The sequence below is a fragment of the Callospermophilus lateralis genome, chromosome 3 (genome assembly GCF_048772815.1).
Source record: "Callospermophilus lateralis isolate mCalLat2 chromosome 3, mCalLat2.hap1, whole genome shotgun sequence".
Taxonomy (NCBI): Eukaryota; Metazoa; Chordata; class Mammalia; order Rodentia; family Sciuridae; genus Callospermophilus; species Callospermophilus lateralis.
The window spans coordinates 132771572-132794740 of NC_135307.1; the positions used below are offsets into that span (position 1 = coordinate 132771572).

Consider the following 23169-nt stretch of genomic DNA (forward strand, 5'->3'; position numbering starts at 1 on the left):
GAAGTTAAGGGACAAGAGGATGTGGGGTAACAGTAAAAGACATGGCTGAGAAATTAGAAAGGAAAAAATTGTGACCAGTTTTATATATTAAATGTGACTCTGGAATTTGTCTTGGTTGGTGGGTTCTCTTAAGCAGATTCCAAGTCCACTGACCTTGCCAGTTGCATGGAAGGTCACAGGCCTCAGCCACAAAGTGTGTCCCTAGGAGAACAGAGTTTAAGAGGGTAGAAGAGATAATGGCTGACCTCCAGAAGGCTGTTCTAAGTCTGCCCCAGGTGCAATTACCAATTGGAGACCGGAAGCCAAGAGAAGAACCCAGGCCTTGTCAGCCTGACTAGTCAGGCAGCACACACACACAAAAAAAAGACAGGGTGGAACTTGTTTTGAGATTCTGTGGCTCAGTGACTCCGCCCACTATTGGTAAATGGCCAACAGAGCCTCTCTTATCAACAAAAAGAAGAGCTATTCCCCTTCTGGGGAAGAGGGAATGAGAGCTGTTTCCTTTAACACCCTCTTGTTGTGAGGAGTTGGGTCTCCTTGTCCATGGATTGAACTTTAGAAGGATTTTCTTCAACTGACCGACCACAGAGACTTGGAGAGGGAGGAGAGACTGGTGTTCTGAGATCCCAGCTTAAGCAACTGAATGGATGGCTCCTCATTGAATAAGATGGAGCATAAGAAGAAGGGCAGATGGCGGGTGGGAGAGGGTGAGTAGCAATTGGTTAAATTTTAGGTGGCATGTGAGGTGTCTGATGTACTTTTTTTTTGTACTAAGGATTGAACCCAGCCCTTTTTTTAATATATATATATATATTTAGGTGTAGGTGAACACAATATCTTTACTTCATTTTTATGTGGTGCTGAGGACCGAACCCAGGGCCTTATGTGTGCTAGACAAGAACTCTACCACTAAGCCACAAACCCCAGCCCTCCCCAGCCCTTTTTATTTTTAATTTTGAAACAGGGTCTCGCTAAATTGCTTAGGGCCTCACTAAATTGTTGAGGCTGACCTCGAACTTGTGATCCTCCTGCCTCAGGTTCTTGAGTTGCTGGGATTACAGCCTCCAGTGTGATTTTGGAATAGAAACCAAGTAGGCAGTTGGAAATAGGGACTTGTGGTTCACAAGAACTTCTGGGAGCTAGAGGCATGGATTTGAGAGTTCCCAAGGTAAGGATGCAGTGAAGGTAGGTTTCTCCACCCAAGGGGGCACTGGTCAGAGGCTTTAGCTTCCCCCTGCTCCCACACTACTTGGTACCCTGTGATTCTGAGTCCTTTCTTCCCATCCTGTCCCTGGAAAGTAATGCCAGTCATTGTAGAATAAAGCTGCAGGACCTCAGGGAACATCTGTTGGAAGGTAGAGGAAGAAGAGCCAAGGAGGGGAAGATAAAATGTTTATGGTAGGTATGGGGACATTTTTTTAGACTCAATTTCTATTTCTATCCATTGCACCCACCTCTTCCTTGCTTACTTTTTAAGACTTAACTAGCTAACTAAACTGCTGAAGGAGGTGCTAAAGAAGGAGCCAGTGTGACTTCTTAAAAACCCTAGCCAAGCATGGTGGCACATTCCTGTAATCCCAGTGACTCAAGAGGCTGGGCAGGAGGATCACAAATTCAAGACCAGCCTCATCAACTTAGCGTGAGCAACTTAGTGAAACCCTGTCTTAAAAATAAAAAAAATTTTAAAAAAATTAAAAAAAAAAAAAAAAGGCTGGGACTATGGCTCAGTGGTTAAGTACCCCTGGGTTCAATCTCTGGTACCAAAAAACAAAACAAACAAACAAAAAATCATATCCTGGAGGCTAGCAGGGAGGCTCAAGGATGGCTCAATGGTAGAGTGCTTGCCTACCATGTACAAGGCCCTGTGTTCTATCCCCAGAAAGAACAAAATATCACTCTGTATCTTGTGCTTCTCTTATGGTTGTATGCCAGCAACTAGCAAGCCCTCCAAAGCTGCTTGTTGAATTAAAAACAAATTTAAGTTTACAAATAATGGTAAATCATTAAGAACTCATTAGTCCCCATATTTTTTAAGTTTTATTTTTGTTGAGTTTAAATGTAAGCTTGTAATTTTAGTGATTCTCTTGGTACCCACACTTGGGCTTTAAAAATACCTACCAAAATAAATGAGACAGTAAGAAATAATAGAGCTCAGAGGTCACACATTTAAACTTTTTTTTTTTTTTTTTTTTGGCAGGGGGCGTGGGTACTAGGGATGAATGAACTCAGGAGCACTAGGCCACTGAGCCACATCCCCAGCCCTGTTTCGTATTTTATTGAGAGAAGGATCTCACTGAATTGTGTAGTGCCTTGCTTTTGCCAAGTCTGGCTTTGAACTTTCGATCCTCCTGCCTCAGCCTCCCAAACCACTGGGATTACAGGCATGCACCACTGTGCCCAGCTACATCTTTTAACTTTTGATACCTCATCTTAATCATGTGAAAAATGTCAGGAATTTACTACATTTTCATGTTGTTAATAGACATCAGGAAGGTTGAAATGCTCTCTAATAGCTCAACATTGAAATAACCAATATTGGATCATTATAATTATGTCACTACGTTCTAATTTGAATTCTCAATACTGTGTAGTCAGACTTAATGGTTTTAAGGATGGTAGTGTAGTGAGGAAAATGGTAAACATTTGCTTCATGGAATTAAGTTTTTCTGGGCAGATTCATCAAATCCTACAGAAAAGAAAAAGCAGCTAACCACAGATTGTGGGATTCCTTAATGGTCTTGCCAGCTGTGCTCATTGTCTCACAGGGCCTTTGGATTTTTTAAAAATATTTATTCCTAAGCTTTAGGTGGACACATATCTTTATTTTATATTTATGTGGTGCTGAGGATCGAACCCGGTGCCTTGTGCATGCTAGGCAAGCACTCTACCACTGAGCCACAATCCTAGCCCTGGATTTCTTTATCACTGTTTCCTCTTCTGTTTCCTCCTGTGATGTGCTCTAACCTTTACTTCACATACATTAAGCCTAATAGCAAAAGTTGAAGAACTACCCTTCTTGAAAATATCTGTTTTATTGTATTAGCTCAGGGTCAGATTAAGAAAGAAGATGATGAGACATGACAAAGAAAATGAATACCTAGAAGAGGAAACTGCAATTTAATGCTTCTCTTGGCAAAGGGAATGTTTTATGCTAAATCATTAAGAACTCATTATTACCCATATCTTTCTAATTCCAGATTCTGTATTCCCTTGAGATGCCCAGCCTAGGCATACGCAACAGGTACCTTCTCCATTAAGACTCCCATTCCCCCCTGAGTCCAAGCCAGTGATAATTTATTTTCTAGCACCTGTCCTTCTTCCCAGAACCTTCCAGGTATATATAATTTATTTTCTGGGAACTTGGTGCTAGTTCAATCTTTTTTTTTTTTTAAAGAGAAAGAGAGAGAGAGAGAGAATTTCAATATTTATTTTTCAGTTTTCAGCATACACAACATCTTTGTTTGTATGTGGTGCTGAGGATGGAACCCGGGCTGCACGCATGCCAGGTGATCGCGCTACCACTTGAGCCACATCCCCAGCCCCCAACTAGTTCAATCTTTACTGTGTGACTTTGTGAAGAGCTCTTGAACTTTGGAGCCAGTGAGCTGTACATTTGACCCCTCATCTGCCATGCTTGCTGCCTTGGATTGCTCAGCATTTTTAGGACTAAGCCTCAGTTTGTTTAACTGTAAAAAGGAGATAAAATCATCTCCCTCCCAGGATGGTTACAATTAAGTTGAAGGACAAATTCAGCATAGGCCTGGCACATAGTATGAGCTTATTGTGTCCATTTTCACATTGCTGATGTCTTAATGCACTTGTGTCTTCTTTATTATTTCTACCTTAAGAAATAAGGGTTTGGGGGCTGGGGTTGTGGCTTAGTGGTAGAGTGCTTGCCTAGCATGCATGAGGCACTGGGTTCAATCCTCAGCACCACATAAAAAATAAAATAAAAATAGGGCTGGGGTTGTGGCCCAGTGGTAAAGTACTCACCTAGCATGCATAAGGCACTGGGTTCGATCCTCAGCACCACATAAATGTAAAATAAAGATTGTATCCACCTAAAGCTTAAGAATAAATATGAAAAAAATAAAAGATATTGTGTCCATCTAAAACTAAAAACAAATATTAAAAAAAAAAAGAAATGAGTATTTGGAGGGCTGAGGTTGTGGCTCAGTGGTAGACATTTGCCTGGCATGTGTCAGGCACTGGGTTCAATTCTCAGCACCACATATAAATAAATGAATAAAAATAAAGGTCCATCAACTACTAAAAATATATATTTAAAAAGAAGAAGAAGAAGAGTTTGGAGCCAGGCATAGTGGCACACCCCTGTAATCCTAGCGGTCTGGGAGGCCAACACTAGAGGATTGCAAGTTTAAAGCCAGCCTCAGCAATTTAGCAAGGCCCTAAGCAACTTAGTGAAACCCTGTCTCAAAATAAAAATTAAAAAAGGGCTGGGGATTTGTTTTGGTATCAAAAGCATTATTGGTGCATTTTATCCAATCAGTGATAAAAGAGACAAAAAGAATTGACTTGATTTTGGTGAGGGTGACAAGGAGGAGAGCCAGGCCTTTGAGGAGGCTGTGTTCCACATGGGAGCAGAGGAAAGGGAAATGGATTAGCAAAGGCAAAGAGGCAGGAAGGACAGGATGTATTTGTGGAACCCAGACAGCTGGAGGTAAGAGCAAACAAGTACTGTGTAGCCAAATTTGATTTTGCCTTTCAGGTAGAAGAGAATCATCAAAGGTTTTCAATGCAAGAGAACAATATGATTTAAAATGCCCTAAGACAATCCCTTGGGTATAATTAACTAAATGCAGATAGCTCTAGTATACTTGGTGTGTACAGTGCAGCATCCCATTTCTTTACTCTATCTGGAACATGTTCTAAGGCATGCTAGACCCAAGGAGCAAAACAGAATTTATTAAAGTATCTCCATAAGTCTAATGCACCTGTCTTTGGTTATAAGTATCATGAACTCACCTTAACTTGGAAGAAGGAGATTTATTGGCTTTCCACTAGAAACTCAAGAGCTAGATCCAGGGTTCTGTAGTTCTGTGGTGCTACCCCCTGTGTTGACTTCATGCACTGGCAGGCTTTCTCCAAAGGGAGCTGAGCTGTCAGATTCAAATAGCCTGGGGGTTTGCCACCTTTATTTGTGGCACTCCTTTCTCCCCCTTCAGAAGCATTCTTCCAGCTATTTGGGTGGCCTATGTTTGTAATCCCAGCAGTTTAGGAGGCTGAGGCAGAAGGATTATGAGTTCAAAGCCAGCCTCAGAAATTTAACCAGGCCCTAAGCAACTCTCAGTGAGACCCTGTCTCTAAATAAAATATATAAAAGGGCTGGGGATGTGGCTTAGTGGTGCTTAAGCACCCTTGGGTTTTGTGTCATAAGCCCATCCTTGAACCAATCGTTGTTTCCAGGGAGATGAAGTGCCTTGACTGGGTCCATCCGTGGAATGGGGAGGCCTGCACAGAATGGCAGCCTAACTGGGTTTAGGGTGGGTATGGAGGTTGTTCTTGAAAACAGAAGATGCTGGGCATGCAGAAAAATAAGAAATGCCTCAAATGAATCATGCAAAGAAAACACTGGTTAGAAGATAAAAAGAATAGACTGCCCTAGAGGAAGTTGATAAGAGAAGGCATAAAGAAAGAACTGTCAGGTGTAGAGATGAAAATAAGAGCAAAAGACACAGTTTTTAGCTCTTCACAATTTCAGCTTCTTAATTTTGCTTCAATTTTCCATTACTTTTCCTTTATTAAAAATTCTACTTTGATGGTAGTACTTTTGGAGCCAATTACTCTTCACAGCCCCTGGATGAGAGTTGGCCAAGGTAAGATATTTTAAAGATATACAGATGTTATTTTTAAAATGATTTTACTTTATTTCATTCACCTTGAATGTTGTTTTAGAAATATAGTATAAAAGAGAGTCTGGTTTTAGAAATATTAGTATAAAAGAGAGTCTGGTTTTCTCTTATAAAATTTAAGTCTTTTGATGTATAATCATGGGCTTGTATGAAAGTATAAAGTGAAAAATTAAGTAAATCTAGATCTTCCTACTTAAAAATCAAATAAAAACACATTTGGGATATATTTGCCAACAGAATACTCAGACTGGGTATTCTTCTATTTGAGACATGTAAAAATAAATGCCTTTTCTTAGGGTGTCTTCATAAGCAACTAAAAGGAATAGAAAACTCCTAAAATGGTAATTTGCACAGTGATTTGACTTAGGATCTCTTTGAGTACTTGTGTACAAAAAAATTAACTGAAAAGGACTTCTGCATCTGTTTGTATGGTTTCATTTTCAGATTTTGTGCGTGTTTATGTGTACTGAGGATCAAACCTAGGGCCTTACACATGCTAGGCAACACACTACTACTGAGCCACATCCCCAGCCCCGTGATATCATTCTCAGGTCTCCAAGGCTCATTTAGGAGGCATTTGGAATGTACATATATATTTTTAAAAATTTGCTTTCTGGGTTGAGGTCTTTTCTCTGGGCAAATCTTGACCAAGCACTTACTACTGATATATAGTCCCGATCTGGAAAAGGAAATAAAGACAGGAACAGCTGGCCCCAATCTCGAGCTGGTTTTTAATTACCTTTAAGAATCTTTTTAAGAATCTTAGGATTTAAGTTTTTTGGACAAATACAGCATATTATTTTAAATCAGAAAAAGCATATCTCCAAACTGGTACTTTTCTTACATGTATCCAATAAAAAGTATCTTAATGTATAACAAATTAGAATAAATAAATAAATAAACAATTAAAGTGTCTTATGCTTTCCAGAGCAGTAGGATTAGTCAGAGTAGTAGTTTCATTCTCTTGATGACTATAACAATTATAGTCCTCTTCATGTCCATGCAAATGGGAATGCAAAATATTTGTATCCAGGATTGCTTATGCACCCCCTACACATAATCAAGTTATGTGATAAGGATTAATATTTTTACACATCTAGAGTAAGACCTCATGTCACCTAAAGAGGACTCAGTCATGGAGTTGGCCAGTTTCAAAAAGTTTTCAGAGATGTTTATTTGCCCTTTTGTTAATATTTCATATATTCAGTTAGCTAATCCTATTCTTGTAGGTTTGGGGTGGTTATACTGGATATTAGAGCTCCTAGGTACTGAGAAATCATTTAATCTAGCCTTGTTTTCACAATAATGAGAAAGTGAATGAGGCCTGGGGCATTTTTAAGTGACTCAGGTTATGGGTCTAGGTGTGTAGAGACCTTTTCTCAAACCCATATCCAAGGCTCTCTTTTGCTCCTGTGGATTAAACTTCTTTTCCTCGTATGCTTATGTTGTTCTGGTTTTTAAAGGCAGCAACCTCCTTGGAAAGAAGAAAAGCATCCTGGGTTCAGGCTAACATCTGCACTTAACAGGTACGTGGGTTGTTTCATACTAGAAGTAGATTTTAAAGAAGACCCCACAATTTGATTGTTCTGGTATTCTTTATATATTTTCTGGCTGCCAAGTGTGTTTATGCCTATTGTGATGAAGTGTTAGAACAAAAAAAAGTTCACCATTTATTGAGTGTGCAGGGCACAGTGTAAGAACATGGGGTCTGGAGTAGATTAACTTCGGTTTGCCTCAATTGGCTTATCTGAAAACTGTAGATAATTATAACTTATGGGATGGTTATGAGGATTAAAAAGGATAAAAAGACACATGAGAAGCATAAGTGTATGCTTAAGCGTAAGTGTAACATCAACAATTGTCATGATCACTTTGGATTCTTCTCCATAAGTAAATGTTCTATCTGGTCATTTTTTTCATACATGGCAAGAATGAGTATTAAATTTCTGCTTTAAGAGGCCAAATGACTTGTCCAAGTTCCCTCAGCTAATATATGAAGGATTGGAATTTTAAAAAGGCAAAATCCCTTCTAATATTGCAAAACTTTAAACATACACAAAAGAGAATATTGTAAGGGGCCCCTTGTGCCCATCCCTCAATTCAGTCTCTATTGGCATTCCACCAGTCTCGTTTCTTCTCTACCTTCCATTTCATACCCCAACCCACAACTGGCTAGATAAAATATCTGCAAATATCTCTTACAAGGCCAATGAGAAATCTTAAAAAGAAAAGAAAAATTCTGTTATTACACTTAACAAAATTAACAATAATTCTTTAACATCATCTAATATCCAGTTTATATTCACATTTTCACAACTGTCTGCATTTGATTGATATACTCTTGAGTTTCTTTGAATCTGTAAAGGAGATGGAAGCTGAACCTGGGTCTCTGCTCCCAGAGCCCACGCTCATCCTGTTATATCACATGGGTTCTTCTCTTGTTGGTCTAGTCCCTTGTCTGAAGCCACATGGCTTTATGGTTACATGAGGCTGTCACCTGGATTGGACCACAGAAAACCATTTTAGACTAACTTGACATGTCTCACATGTACTTTTTGTGGCAGACAGTTTGACCCTTGGGTGAGATAAATAATTGTCTCTTGAAACAGAGGCTCTATATAAACTAAAGGAGAATTTCAGAAATTTGCTATTGATCAGCATTTCCCATATTTCTTGTCTTAGGACTTCTTTATGCCCTTAAAAAATATGGAAGCCCTCAAAGAATATTTGTTTATGTGAATATGTATTGATATTAAAATTTAAATTGAGAGATTTAAAAAATATCTGTTAATGCATTCAAAAATAATATAAATATATCTCTTTTAAAGAAACACAATCATATTTTCCAAAACAAAAAAAAAAATTTCCTGAGGATAGTTACATCATTATACCTTTTACAAAGCTCTTGAAGCAGCGGGCTTCTCTGCTGGTGCTTTCAATCTGTGATGGCTTCGCATATCACACAGCTGTTGGGAAAACTACACTGTATGCACCAGAAAGGCCAGGAACTCTGTAGTGTTATTTTGAAAACAGTCTTGACCTTGCATTTACCCTAAAAGAACCTTTTCTGGGGGGGGTCTTTCACTTCGGAATGGGCACTTTCAGATAGGGAAAACTTAGTGGAGCTGCATATTGTATGCATCATAGCCATCTTCTGAGTGGCAAAGAAGAAAAGGAAGGTCTTAGAGGGAAGCCATGAATGTGAGAACTGCCTTGTTGAAATAGTTTACCATGCTGAGCTTCAAAGTATAAGGCTATGTGAGTATAAATTAAAATCTTTTGGAGTGGTGATCCTCAGACTGCTATTGATGTAAGGCATTACAGGTAGGTCCTGACCCTTCATTTTTTTGGATGATTATAAGTCTGTTGTTCTTGCCTTTCTTTCCTGTTGGTAATCTTCAGCAAAGAATACTGCATTTCAGCCAGACTCTCTCCTCCCTTCCTTAGGACCAATTCTGATTCTGCTCTTCACACGAGTGCTCTGAGCACCAAGCCCCAGGACCCCTATGGAGGAGGGGGCCAGTCAGCCTGGCCTGCCCCATACATGGGTAAGACACGCAGGGCCCTGCTAACAGTATCTGTGCTTTCTCATTCTGTCTGTAGGAACTGAGAGTGAAAAGCTTATGAGGAGCACATACTTCCCTAGTTTGGTGGTCTTCAGAGAAGCTCATGGCAGGGGAAGTGGGTGTGTTCATGATGAAGTTAGGATGTATCTTTTCCTTGCTTCTTCTGTGAAAAATGGTCCCTTGTCGGCATGTCTTGGCCCTTGGTCTTCCTCCTCCTTCATGGCATTGCCTTCTTCTAGGCACTGATTATCTTTTTCATAGACTTTCGTAATAACTTACTAACTGGTCTCTTTATTTCCAATTCATATCCTGTCAATTCAATTTTCTGTTAGGTTCTCTTAGAGTCCTCCTCTGAGATAAGACCAGGTTGGAGGAAATGGCTTTCTTTCCTGGATCCCTGGACCTTTTACGACTGAAGCTCAAGATGAGGCAGACTCAGGGCTGGGGATGTTGCTCAAGTGGTAGCGCGCTCGCCTCGCATGCGTGCAGCCCGGGTTCGATCCTCAACACCACATACAAACAAAGATGTTGTGTCCGCCAAAAACTAAAAAATAAATATTAAAACTCTCTGTCTCTCTTTCTCTCTCTGTATATCTCTGTCTCTCTCTCTCTCTCTCTCTCTCTCTCTCTTACCAAAAAAAAAAAAAAAAATTCTCTCTCTCTTTCTGGAAAAAAAAAAAAAAAGATGAGGCAGACTCTCCAGTGGCTGGCAGTCCTGGTGCAAGATGTTCCCCTATGGAAGAAGTATTCAGACAGGACTTGGGCAGCGAGGAGCAGAGAAGAAGTTTTCGTGCTCTGTGCAGGAAAACTTGCCCCTGGGAAGGAGGAAGAGAGGGAGCAGAGCTGAGCACTACCTGCTCCCTCTTTCCCTATTTTGCTGTTCAGATCACCATCCTACCTCCTTTGGGCCAGAGTGAGTCCAGGAGAGAAAGGCCAAGAGTGAAGGAGTGGGGTAAAGGCACATTCACACCATCTGAACCCAAGTCCTACTCTTGTTCCTGTCCTTCTGAAAGCCAGCAGTGCCACTTACTTACCCCTAGGAGAAAGAGTCCAGATCTGTCTTCTGGAGTGACATGTACCCCAGGATTGGGCACTTGCCTGCCTCTTCCCTCTGCTCCCCAGCCTCATTCCCTGAGTCAGCCTTGGAGTTCTGCTGTTTCATCCTGTTCCCATCTCTTCCTCTTGTAACTCGTTCCTGGTCCACCTGGCCAACACTTCAACTGTGAACTTCAACTTGTGTCAGCATTTCTGTGTAGCCTTCTGGAACCTTCCTATCTCTGTTGGCCCCCAACTACCCATGTCTTTCTAACATCCTGAAGTATTAATTACAGATGGACTTAACACGTGGGACACTTGACTGCTTTTTCATACACATGCTTCTTTCACTCTCCTAGGGGAAATTTCTCAAAGGTAACATCTACTGGTCACGTTCTTTCTAATACCTAACAGTCCCTGGCACAGAGGAATCCTCCTAATGGAGAAGGGCAGAGAAAACACACAGTGGCTCAAACATTCAGAGCACTTGCTAAAACATGTTAGGCACTCACATTTGACCCTCACCTGAAATGAGTCTGGTTCATTTAGTCACATTCCACACCCACCTTTTGGGGGCTTATAATCTAGAAAGAACTACTATCTTGAATTGTCCATTCCATCTACAGACTGAGAGAAAGAGGATTGGGAATAAATATTCTTTTACTAAAGTACCAGTTTTTCTAGTTTTCTTTATTTTGGACTAAAGTCTTAATATCCTCTGTTTTTTCCAAGGAGAATATTCATGGTTATATTTTTTGCATATCGTAGGGATGGGTTTTAATAACAATTGTTGCTATATTTGTTCCCTTGGTACAATTTAGAAAAGACTCCACTTGCTTAAATGATTTCTCATAAAGTATGCGGTCTTTCAGAATTGGTGGGACATGGGTATATGAGAGTGAAGTTGGTGGAGATGTTGAAATTGGATATGGGTCGATTGCTCCCTACTTATAGAAGTGGGATGTGTGGGAAGATGGAACAGTTTAGCTTCAGGGTAGATAGATGGGAATATATAAACAAAGCCTAAAAAAGCCAAGAATATGATCAGCGGGAGTACCTGTGGGTACAGCAGGTCTTAGTGTCCCTGGACTGGGAGCAAACTAGCTTGATAGATCTTTGCCCTGGAACTCATGCATTTCTACATCTGCATGGCCTTTGCATTTTGAGCAAAGTTTATGCTTCTTTAGAAGGGACTGAAGGCCTCAAGAGAATAAGGGAACCGTGGATAATTTAAAGAGTTTTTGAGGCTTGCATGCAAAGAGAAAAGAAAGTAATTAAAGAAAGTGGTTACTTGAATTGGAAGTATTTATACTAAGGGTGATTTAGCCTGAGATGAGAAATGTCAGGCCAGGCCACATCCATATGACTCAGGAGGCTGAATTGCAGGAGGATTGCAAATTAGAGGCCAGCCTCAGCAACTTAGTGTGACCTTCAGCATCTTAGCAAGACCCTGTCTCTAAATAAAATATAAAAAAGGCTATGGATATAGCTCAGTGATAGAGTGCCCTTAGGTTCAAACCCCAATACCACACACACACACACACACACACACACACACACACAAAATCAGAATATGTGAATATGAATAAGAAAAATGAAAAAAACATGTTGATACAGATAGGCAGAACAATAATAAAAGAAGTAAAGAGATACCTGGGAGGCTGAGGCAAATTCGAGGCCAACCTCAGCAACTTAGCAAGACCCTGTCTCAAAATAAAAAAGGACAGGGGATGGAGCTTATTGGTAGAGCACTCCTGTTTAGTTTCTCAGTTCCAAAAGGTGGGGTTGGGGGACAGGAAGGGAGAAAATTCTGAAGCAGGGCTCCTGAGTTGACATGAGAATCTGATGATCTCACCTTTTCAAATCAGAAGTTAGAAAAGGGCCACAATATCTGACCACCATGGAAGGTGGGCCATTCTCCAGCTTGGATGTCCGAACCGTGTGCCTGCTCCTACAACTGCCCTGCAAGTACAGCAGAACTCAGAAACACATCCAAATATGGATGTGTTTACATGGGAAAGCCAGTGTGTTTAAAATATTATTCAAGTCTCCAAGGATGGGAATTATTTCTGGAGAATTCTATTTGTTGGTGGGAGCTATTTTAAATAGTTTTATGTGTTTTCCTCCTGTAATTCATTGAAGTTTTTCATTTTCTTTCCTTTAGGATTTTAAAAATATCAACTAGCTTTACAAAAAGGTATTTCTTTTTATAGGACCAACCAAATAAAGTAAAAATTAAAAAGGGGATGGGAAAATATAATTGGAGCCCAGAACTAGGTTCTGTGGTGGGAGCAATAATAACCGACGTTTCCCTAGGAGTCTTTGCTCAGTGTAGTGAGGGATCCCACTTAGTTGTTGTTGTTATTTTCGGGAGCAGATGATAAGGCTGCACAATGGCTTAACTACATGAGCAGGAAACTCTGATACATTCGTAAGTGAAGGTTCATGTCCACAGAAAATAAAGCCATTAGTTTGATACATGCTTAGTAATTTTCATAATGGTTATTAACTTGCATGATAATTAGCAGTGATAAGCAGTGGGTAAATGCCAGAAATAAACTTTCATACAATCAAATGGGATTTTTATAATTTCGTCTTCTTGTTTAAGTAGGCAGAATCTATAAAGAGAAGGGTTGACCATTTCCCTGGCAGCATGTGCAGTTTAATTACCATTTTGCACACGCATGCAGATAGCAAGCACTAGGGCTCTCTGTGACACTTGCCCTGCTTCACGGCCTGGGGCTATCCCTAGACTCCCTTCCTCTAATGGCCAGCATATGGAGGAGGGGGCTGGAGCAGGCCTTGATCTCTCAAGGAGCAGTCTAGGGTCAAGCACAGAATAGCATGTGACTTGTCTTCACACCCAGAGCAGTAGGAGTTGAATATCGCCATCTTTGGGGAGTACAGTCCTTTGCTCCTACTCTAGAGGGGCTGATATTCTTTGTACCTCAGTGACCTTTCAACTGGCAATAAACTTTGACTGCAGAGTTAAGAAGAAGGTTTTAAATAACCCTAAGAGATGTGAGCCTAATAATGACATTTGATTGTCTGGCACAAGCATCCCAAGTCTGAAGAGGGGCAAAAGGAGTGTCACTGAGGTGGCAAGAGGGCCCAGGATGTAAAGGCTGAAATTCCAGAGCTCACTCTGATTAAGGGATCCGCCTTTTGACTTCTCTTGTACCTCAAATTAAGACCATGTGAGGAATTATATTAGACTTGCCAGGCATGGGAACGTGCAGAAGGAACGTGGTCTCAGATGCACTTAGGTCAGCTCTCTGAGGCCCCGGCGCTATGAGGATTCCTGGAACACAGATACAGCCTCAGTCATTGCTGTCCCATCCCCTGTGGGACTGAAGTGAATTAATTCCCTCTGTTTTCAGATACTCAGTCACAACTGGTTCCTTTTTAAATTTTTAACCCTTAATTTATAATTATATCTTCTGGTATTTTTTATTTGGTGGGAAGAATCCAGCCTTGGACATTTTGCTTATGCTAACTTGGTGCTAACATATCAGTGATCATCATCCTCATCCTCTAATCGTTTAAGATAACACTTAAGAGTATATTTAATGACCCTTGTTCTCCTTCCCCTTGCACCCATACAATAGCCAAATTCTGATCATTCTATCCCTGCAATGAATCTCAAGCCTTCTTATTTTCTGTACTCACTGCCAGTACCCCATTTTGTGTCTATTATACTGGTTTTCTGCCAGGTTTCCCTGCCTTGAGGCTTTCTCTTTTTAGTGGGTCTCACATTCTTCTGCAAGAGGAGTGTCTAAAACCTTTTATTCCCCAACTCATGTCCAATTACTGGCAGACCCCTTCACTCCAGCCTTATCTCCCATTCCTTCCCCCTTGAGCTGCAGCCAGGCTTCCCCATCCTCTGCCTTGCCCTACATACACATCTTCCTCTTCCCTTCCTCCCTCTTCTCCATACCCCTTCCCCACTTCTCCTCCTGTCTCCATTTCATAATCAACTTTACTTCCAACTGTCTAAATCCTTCTGGTTCAACAAATTGTCTTGGGACATGGTCATGGATACTCATAATTTTCTAGAAGAGCTTATCAGAAGAATAATACAATCAGCGGTCATCAACCTTTGCAGGGGAGTCCTTGTCCTAGAACCAGCAGTGTAGTCTCGGACATGATAATAGCGCCTATCTCAAAGAGTTTCTGCTAGAATTACCGGAACTCATCTTTGAGAAGTGCCTGACCCATCATAAGTGCACAATAATGCTGGCTGTTATTATCATCTTCCTCATTGTCCTTCAATGCCTAACTCAGACATGAAGCCTTCCTTCTGCCCCAGTCTGATGGAGAGGGTGGCACTAATGGGATGTCATGTGGGGAATCTGATGGCCTCTCTGACAGTTTTACGTGGTAGCTCTCAGTTGCATCTTCATGTTTCAAGGACAAGTCAGTCTTAATCGGTATCTTGAATATGATATTATTCCACATACCATACTAATTTACTATATAGAACTTAGTTTTAAATTCTTAGTAGGATAACTACATTTTTTTTTTTTTTGTATTGAGCCCAAAAGGCTTCCACTGAGCACATCCCCAGCCCTTTTTTTATACTTTATTTAGAGACAGGATCTCCATGAGTTGCTAAGTATCTCACTAATCTGAGGCTGGCTTTGAACTCTTCCTGCCTCAGCCTCCCGAGTTGCTGGGATTTCAGGTGTGCACCACTGTGCCTGGCTCCCAGCTCTTTGTAGTTTTTATTATAAGACAAAGTGTCATTGAGTTGGCCAGACTGGCCTTGAACTTGAAGTTCTCTTGCCTTAGCCTCCCAAGTAACTGGGATTATTAATAGGCGTGCACTACCACACCTCAGGGCAATCACATTTTACTGATCAGAATGGTCAAGTTTCCTGCCCTTTCCCAAAAAGCCAAAATGTGAATCAGAGTTTTCCTTCCTCTCCTTTTGACAGTTCTGACAGCAGGGCTACATCTTTTGTTTTTCTGTACTTGGCTTTTTAAGGTTCTCCCGTTCACATGGCTTTTCTTTAGAGGTGCTAAATTACTGATGAAGTAAGTGGCAGCCTAGTCCAAGTCTCCCTAAAGAGTGAGCCAATGACCTTCTGCAGGAGAGTCCCCAGAGATGATTATTGAAGACAGATTCCTCAGCCAGTTCTCATACTTTTGGAGTCAACGTCTTTTAGGGTTGGGCCCAAGAACCTGCATTTTAACAAGCTTACCCAAAAGGTCTTTTGTGCACTAAAATAAACTTTTCAATCACTAACCTAGATTCTGTTCATATGGGCTGGAAAGAAATTCTGTCTTTGTTTGTGTGCTTAATTTAAGGATCTCTTAGTGCTTCTGGGGACTCTCAGTGTAGCCTTGGCCCTTAGGCTCCACTAGATAATTCATGGATTAAATATTCTTTATTCAGCCAGAACTTATTCCAAGTCAAATTTTTAAAACTTTGGAAATAGCTATCACATGGGCCCTTTAAAATGACTTTGACTCCAGGTACATTTTTTTAAAAAAATTAACTTGACTTTGTAAGAAATATATATTAACAACATCCAGCATGGAGCTTCCACTTTGTTCCTATAAACACCCATATTAAGTCTAAGACAGTGACATGGTCTCTTAGAAATACGTACCCTCCCCCAGCTTACACATTTGGAAGAGTTTCAAGCCAGACTTCTTTTTGATTCAAAGAGAGCTTCTAAGGCTTCATAAAAGTTGTTCTCTCAGGACAGAGGCAGTAAGAAAATTTCAGACAGACAATTTTAAAGGAAAAGAAAAGTAGACAGGCACCAACTTTAGACTCAAACTACATCTAATTTTAGTATAAACACTAAAGCACATTGAACAAGCATTGATATATTAAAACTGCTTTAGAATTTTCAAAAAATTGTATTACAAATCAGAAAGTTACTAATTCATGAATAAATGAAAATTAAAGCACCACATGAAAGTGTTTTTTTCTTTCCCACCAGGTTTCTGTGATGGTGAGAATGATGGACACGGGGAAGGTATGAATCGGTTTTACTTACCTGTGTTGGAGTGGGATGCTGGTCCTCATATGCATAACCTTCTTTCAACAGTTGAACTAATTAATACTCATATTTTTAAGACTCCCCTGCAAAGGTTGATGACCACTGATTGTATTTTATTCTGATATGCTCTTCTAGAAAATTATGAGTATCCATGACCAAAGCTCTAAGAAAGGAAATAGGTGATTAGGTTGTGAAGTTTCGTTGTTACCCAAGTCCCCACAGTCATAAGGTTGTGCAGGGGAACAAAAGTCTTAACTGCATAAAAATATGAATTAACCCATCAGTTAAATAATTAGTTATTCCAATATCCCTCTCTCGTCAACATTGTCTCTGCCTATTTAGTCTTCATGATTCAGTAATTGGCAGATTTAAATAAGAAATGCAAGGAAAATATAAATTGATCACAAAATGAAATGATAAATTTTGCAGAAGATACCGAGTTTCTTTTTTTTGGGGGGGGGGGTAACCAGAGATTGAACCAAGGGGTGCTTAACCACTGAGCCGTATCCCCAGCCCTTTTTTATATTTTATTAGAGACAGAGTCTTGCTGAGTTGCTTAGGGCCTCACTGAGTTGCTGAGGCTGTGTTTGAACTCGTGATCCTCCTGCCTCAGCCTCCCGAGTCACTAGGATTATAGGCATGCGCCACTGTGCACAGTGATACTGAGTTTCTTTATAAAGCCAATTAAAATAATGCTGGAGTTCTGCTGAAAAGACGCTCAAAGCCTTGGACAAATGAGAGTCCAACACTTCATTTATTCATTTGGAACCAGGCAATATTTTCTTTTCCCTAAATCTTCATAAATTGAAATTTAATTTTCATGAACTGAAGCTGAACAGCTAAATTAGATTTATATGTCATAGAGATAAGGCTCATGGGTAATATGATAAATGAGGAAAATCCTGCTTGAGAGACACAGTTGTCTCTCATCATCCTACAAACTCCTTTTCTGAACAAGCTGTTTCAGGCATTAAATGAAAGCATGAAAACATTAATAAGCATCTAATCCATTAGGATAGAAATGAAGAAATGCCTTCAAGGTTGTTTGCACGTGCACGCAACACACACACACACACACACACACACACACATATCCCGTGGATTCTTTGAAGAATTCCCATCAAATTTTGGATGAAAAACAAATGAGGGCTAGGGATATAGCTCAGCTGGTAGAGTGCTTGCCTCACATGCATAAGGCCCTGGGTTTAATCCCTAGCACTACCAAAAAAAAAAAAAAAAAAAAAAAGTGGAAAACAAATAAAAAATAATGTGTTTCTCACAGAAAACAATCCCTGTTATCTCTCTGGTAGTCTTGAGTCTGACTCAGCCCTTAGGACTTCTCCTAGTGTCCGACACCTATGAGAGCACTTTCCTCCCTCCCCTTCCCCCACCCCCTTTTGTCTATATGGGCATTGAGCCCAGGGGTGCTGCTGTACTACTAAATTACATAGGAACTTATCAAATTGCTGAAGCTGGCCTTGAATTTACAATCCTCCTGCCTCTGCTTCCCAAATTGCTGGGATTATAGGCCTGTGTCACCATGCCCAGATCACTTTTTTCTTCTTGATCTCCTATTGTCCTGGTTTAGAAAGGCTCTCGAGACCTCTTATTCTTGTCCTCCAGTTTGTGGGCAGACAGTTTTAGGATCCAAATTTCCCAAGCACTATTTTAAGTTTCTCCCCACAGCCAGTGAAACATAGATCCGGCCCTGTCCTTGTGAAGTTTCTGAAGCAGTTTATATTAATGATTAGACCAGGTAACATCAGGAGAAAAGAAAATCCACAAGGATGTTGACAAAATAAGCCCTTCAAAAGAGTAATTTGGTCTGAGGATGCAGCTTAAATTGTAGAGTGAGCACATACATCACAGGCTGTCAATCCCTAGAAGCATTTAAAAAGAGAGGGAGAGGGGTATTTGAATATCAAGATTGAGAGACACCTGGGAACATTGATAAAGCGTGAGCTATTTTTGCAGAAATGACATTGTTGTGATGATGCTGGTAAGATTAACTGTGAAGATCATTGTATCATTCCCTTGCAGTGCTATCAGAGGAATTATACACTCTATCCATACTTAATTCTAGGAATTCATGATTGTAATTATATCCTAAGTTTCATTAAATAGAAATAAACTTATTTTAAAGTATTTTAAACCCTTTTCTCAAAATTACTTTGAAATTTTTGGCCCTTGGTTTGTTTTGTTTTAGGCACTGGGGATTAAACCCAGGAGTGCCTAACCATTGAACCACATTGCCAGCCCTCTTTATTTTTTGAGACGGGGCCTCAATAAGTTGCTGGGGCCTTGCTAAATTGCTGAGGCTGGCCTTGAATTTGCAATCCTCTTATCTCAGCCTCCCAAGTTGCTGGGTTTACAGTCTGGTTCCTGTTTTAAGTGACTTCTTTCTGGGGTCCATTATCCATGCTGTGTGGGGTTAGGACTAGACAGTCCTGACACAGTGGAGCTACATGGTCACCAGAACGTAACAGCATTCCTCATTCTGAACAGTCAACCAGCATCTGATGCTGATTTCCCTCCTAACATCAGATCCTGTGTTTCCTCAGGGTCAGCCCTCGTCCTCTGGCCCATCTTTGAGAACACAAAGCTTTCATTTGTTTTGTGAATCAGCATTCTTATTTTACCTGGAATGACTGATAGTGTTAAAGTAGAAGGCCCTGGTATGGGCCCTTCACACACAGCCAGGTTGTTTTAGAGCTTTTGAGGCCGCTAGGAGTCCTCAGCTGACCTTCCTCAAATCTGCTGGGTTACTAATTCCTCTTTATTCCCTGTCCTAGCCCATTACCAAGCACCTTCATTGCCATCATGGCTTCCACATGCTCTTTCTATTTTCCATCTCATTCTTCCCTAGATTATTGTGTGCCTCTTCTTACCACTCTTTCCAAGCCTGCAGGGCCATTCCCTACCTAGTCTTAATCTTTTACATTTTATTTCCAACCACTCTTTTACCTAGCCTATGTTCCACATGATAAGAACTACTCTATGCTATCGTTGCCCATAATTTTCTCTCTCCTTAGGCCTTTTTCTTAATTTTTCCTCCTTGGAATGTCTTCCCGGGGTCTTTAAAGGGCTGCCCAGAGCACTTATCTCCAGAGCCTCCCTGGATTCATTCTTTCCTGTAAGGCAGCAGCACTGTACCAGTGATTCTCCTGGGCATCCCCTGGTTTCTTCTCTCAGTGCTGTTATTTATGTGTTGACCTCATGTGGGCTAGGTTACAAATTCCTTACAGTTGAATCCATGTCTGCTTACTATCTATGCAACCCCACAGTGATGCTGAAAGCACTTTCCCTTGTAAACAGTTAATAAATATTTTTTAAATAAATCATGTTTTTACAAAGATAATTTGTTTATCCAAAGATAGGATGGCTGCCCTCTAATGCAATGAATTTTCTTTCCCCCCTTTTAGTGGCATCTTTCCCTGGCCCATTGAAAGAAGAAAATCTGTTAAATGTTCCAAAGCCACTGCCAAAACAACTATGGGAGACTAAGGAGGTGGGTGAACAGTACTTAACTATGCTTGTTGTCACTGGATGTTTGCACTTCAGAGGTATTATAAAATCCTGCAGAGGCGGAAACAAGAGGAGTGGGGAGACAGAGAAGAAAAATATAGTTGGGAATGATTTCTCAAGTAAAAATGATCACATTTGTGTTGATGAATCAGTACACTGATCTTTGACTTCCTGATTTTCATGGGAATTTATTCATTCAAAAAAAGAAACCTTTTAAGCCCTATTATGTATTTTATTCATGTTGTTAAAAGCTCTGAAACCTGGTAACAAGTCATAGCTGATCTCTCTGTTTTGTAAGCCATCACCTTCTTCTGGTCTCCAGCTTATATCCAGAATTATTATTGCAGCAGATAATCCTTTTTAAAATCAAGGGCCTTTGACTTGTATTCTCCAGGAGCCAGTAAATGAGTCATCTGTTTTACTGTGATTTTGATGAGCCTTTGAGCATTTGTGTCTAAAATTGTGCTAGCTGACTTCCACCCTGTTCACCCACTGTGGGCAAAAGGGAGGCCCACAGTACTTGATTTAACCTTCCTTCCTGTAAGGAAGCTGTCTTGATTTTGAAAGAAAAGTTCATGTGTTCCACCCCTTAACGATGCTCTGTTGTAATCACTTATACTGTCTCTGTAGTTAACCTGTTAGGATCCCTTTGGTCCAGCTCCGTTTTCTTCCACCAACCATACCAAAGTCTCTGCTAGCATTAGAGTAGGCTTAACAAATTTTTAATAAAGTCAAGATGTATTTGATGTTAATCTTTGGGGGGATAAAAAGCTATGATTTAAAATTTACATATTTAAGCATAGGAGAAGCAGTTGTATGGTATGTTTTTGGTCAAGTGGTTTTGGAGGCTTTTATCAGAGGATGGCTTTGACTTCTCTAGCCAAGCAAGCACTTGGCTTTCCCCCTGAGGACCAGGGGCTGCTGTCTTTGAAAAGAGGTGCTCATCTTTTTCAGTTCTTATGGATTTATAGTACTCACTCCCGCCCCCCAGAGTTTATCTAATTGAATTATTTTTTTCTTTTGACATTCATTTCATCTTTCTTTATCATATTTTGCTTTTCTATTTCTTTCTTATCCTCAAGCCAATTGGGGAAAAAAATGTTTACTTAAAAGCTCTATATGTAAAATATTGGCTTTTTTGAAGGAAATAATATTCATCTAGAAGATACATTAATAAAGCATCAAAGTAAGAGAATATATTACTGTTATATCTCCCTTGTGTCTGGAAGCTGAAGAATTTTAAAAGCCTCTTCAGAACCCAAATGGGTGCTCTGTGAGGCTGCTGTTGGTGAGCACTGCTCTCAGCTGTGCTGACTGGAGTCCCAAGATCCCCACGAAGATACTTTTCAAAAATTTGAATTCAGCGTTGCGGTAAGTGAGCCCAGTTTTCTTTGTCTCTTCCCAGATTCAGTCCCTGTCAGGGCGTCCTCGATCCTGTGATGTTGGAGGTGGCAAGTAAGTAATGTTCATTCTGCTGAAGGTTTTCCCAAGAGGAAAGTCTTACTGCTTTGTCACAGAACTCTGAAACTTATGGCTATGTGTAAATTGAAAGTCAACTGCATTTTCATAAAAACAGCCATCTTTTTTTTTTTTTTTGGTACCGGGGATTGAACTCAGGGACATTTGACCACTGAGCCACATTCCCAGCCCTATTTTATATTTTACTCAGAGACAAGGTCTCACTGAGTTTCTTAGCACCTCGCTTTTGCCAAGGCTGGCTTTGAATTTGAGATCCTCCTGCTGCTGGGATTACAAGCACGCACCACCGCGCCCTACACAGCCATCTCTTTTGATACTCATATTGCCTGTACATTAATTCAATTCTATAACTGCAATAGCAATTAAATGGCCTTAAATATATTTGAGAATAACACAACTGACCCTGGGCAGGCATACAACTAGCCTGGCAGCCACAGAAGCAGGCAAGGGCTGAAGGGAACCCACCAGCCTCCTGCCTATGGCCCAACATGGGCATAGCTGACACATTGGCCAGAGAAAAAGAAAGCATCAGTTATCCTGGAAATCGTTTATATAAAAGTTGATTAAGAGAGTTCTGTGAATATACTTAATGCCACTGACCTGTGCCTTTAATATTGGGTAAGACAGTAAATTTTATGGTATATAAATACCATAATTTTGAAGAAACAAATGAAGAATGAATAAATGGGAAGATTTGCCATATGAAAAAAAGACTTTCTATGAAACTATTAATTAATTAATTTCATACTATACAACTTTACTCTCTAAAAAGTATGAGGCAGTGCTGGAACTTGATGGCCCACACCTGTAATCCCAGAGACTCAGGAGGCTGAAGAAGGAGAATCACAAGTTTGAGGCTACCTTCAGCAACTTAGTGAGGCCCTAAACAACTTAGGGAGATCCTGTCTCAAAATATAAAAAGGGCTGGGGATGTGACTCAGTGGTAAAGCACCCCTAAGATCAATCCCCAGTACTTCATCCCACCAAATTGAGGCAATTTATAAAAATATATGTAGTACAAGAAATTTTAAAAAGAAGAAGAGGTTTTTGAGGAAGTTTAGACTAAGGAAGAATAAGGAGACTAATGAAATCCAGGTATTCGCAGACACTCAAAAAGGACTGATGCCACCTCTTGCTACTGTGGCTGACTGGAAGAACCCTCTGCCATGGGTCTACAGAGAGGACCTCTTGGGACTTCCTTGGCAGTGTCTTGAGAGAACACTGAGAGATCAGTGGAGGGATTTTTGTCACAGCATTCTCAGTATAGTCCCACAGTCTGGAACTGAAGCCAATGCAGAAATAGCCAGTCTTGGGTGGGGTTGGGGCTCAGGAGTAGAGCACTTGCCTACCATGCACAAGTTCTTTGTTTACTTGGTAAACAGCAGGAACAGCAGGTCTTTCCAGGGCCAAAGCAGTGTGAAGTGAAAATGGGACCCTGGTATGATCTGGTTTGGTCCAAGAATCCATGTTAGGGGGTCTGTGGGTGAACTAAATCAAGTTCAGGCCATCCTTAAATATTGTTCCCCAAAAAAGCTTTCCAGAAGTGCCTTCAGGTCACTCCCTACTGAATACCTGGGACCCAGACATTCTTTTTGGCTGGTTAAATATAAATTAAGTAATTAGCAGCCTGCTGAGCTGTAAAGGGAGTTGACCTTCTCTTCAGAAAGTCATAAAGCT

At 40.5% G+C, this 23169-nt stretch overlaps 1 protein-coding gene across 2 annotated transcripts in view; it reads left to right on the forward strand.

Annotated features, from left to right (window-relative positions):
* Window positions 1–23169, forward strand: part of Crtc3 (CREB regulated transcription coactivator 3) — a 108960-nt gene that overhangs the window by 64945 nt on the left and 20846 nt on the right. Inside the window, exons 4-9 of one of the 2 annotated variants that reach the window (XM_076851298.1) lie at window positions 5776–5837; window positions 7337–7399; window positions 9321–9421; window positions 16429–16464; window positions 19911–19996; window positions 21419–21468. In XM_076851298.1, coding sequence (XP_076707413.1) covers window positions 5776–5837; window positions 7337–7399; window positions 9321–9421; window positions 16429–16464; window positions 19911–19996; window positions 21419–21468 — 398 coding nt within the window. The remainder of the gene's footprint in view (window positions 1–5775; window positions 5838–7336; window positions 7400–9320; window positions 9422–16428; window positions 16465–19910; window positions 19997–21418; window positions 21469–23169) is intronic. The other variant, XM_076851299.1, reaches the window with a different exon arrangement.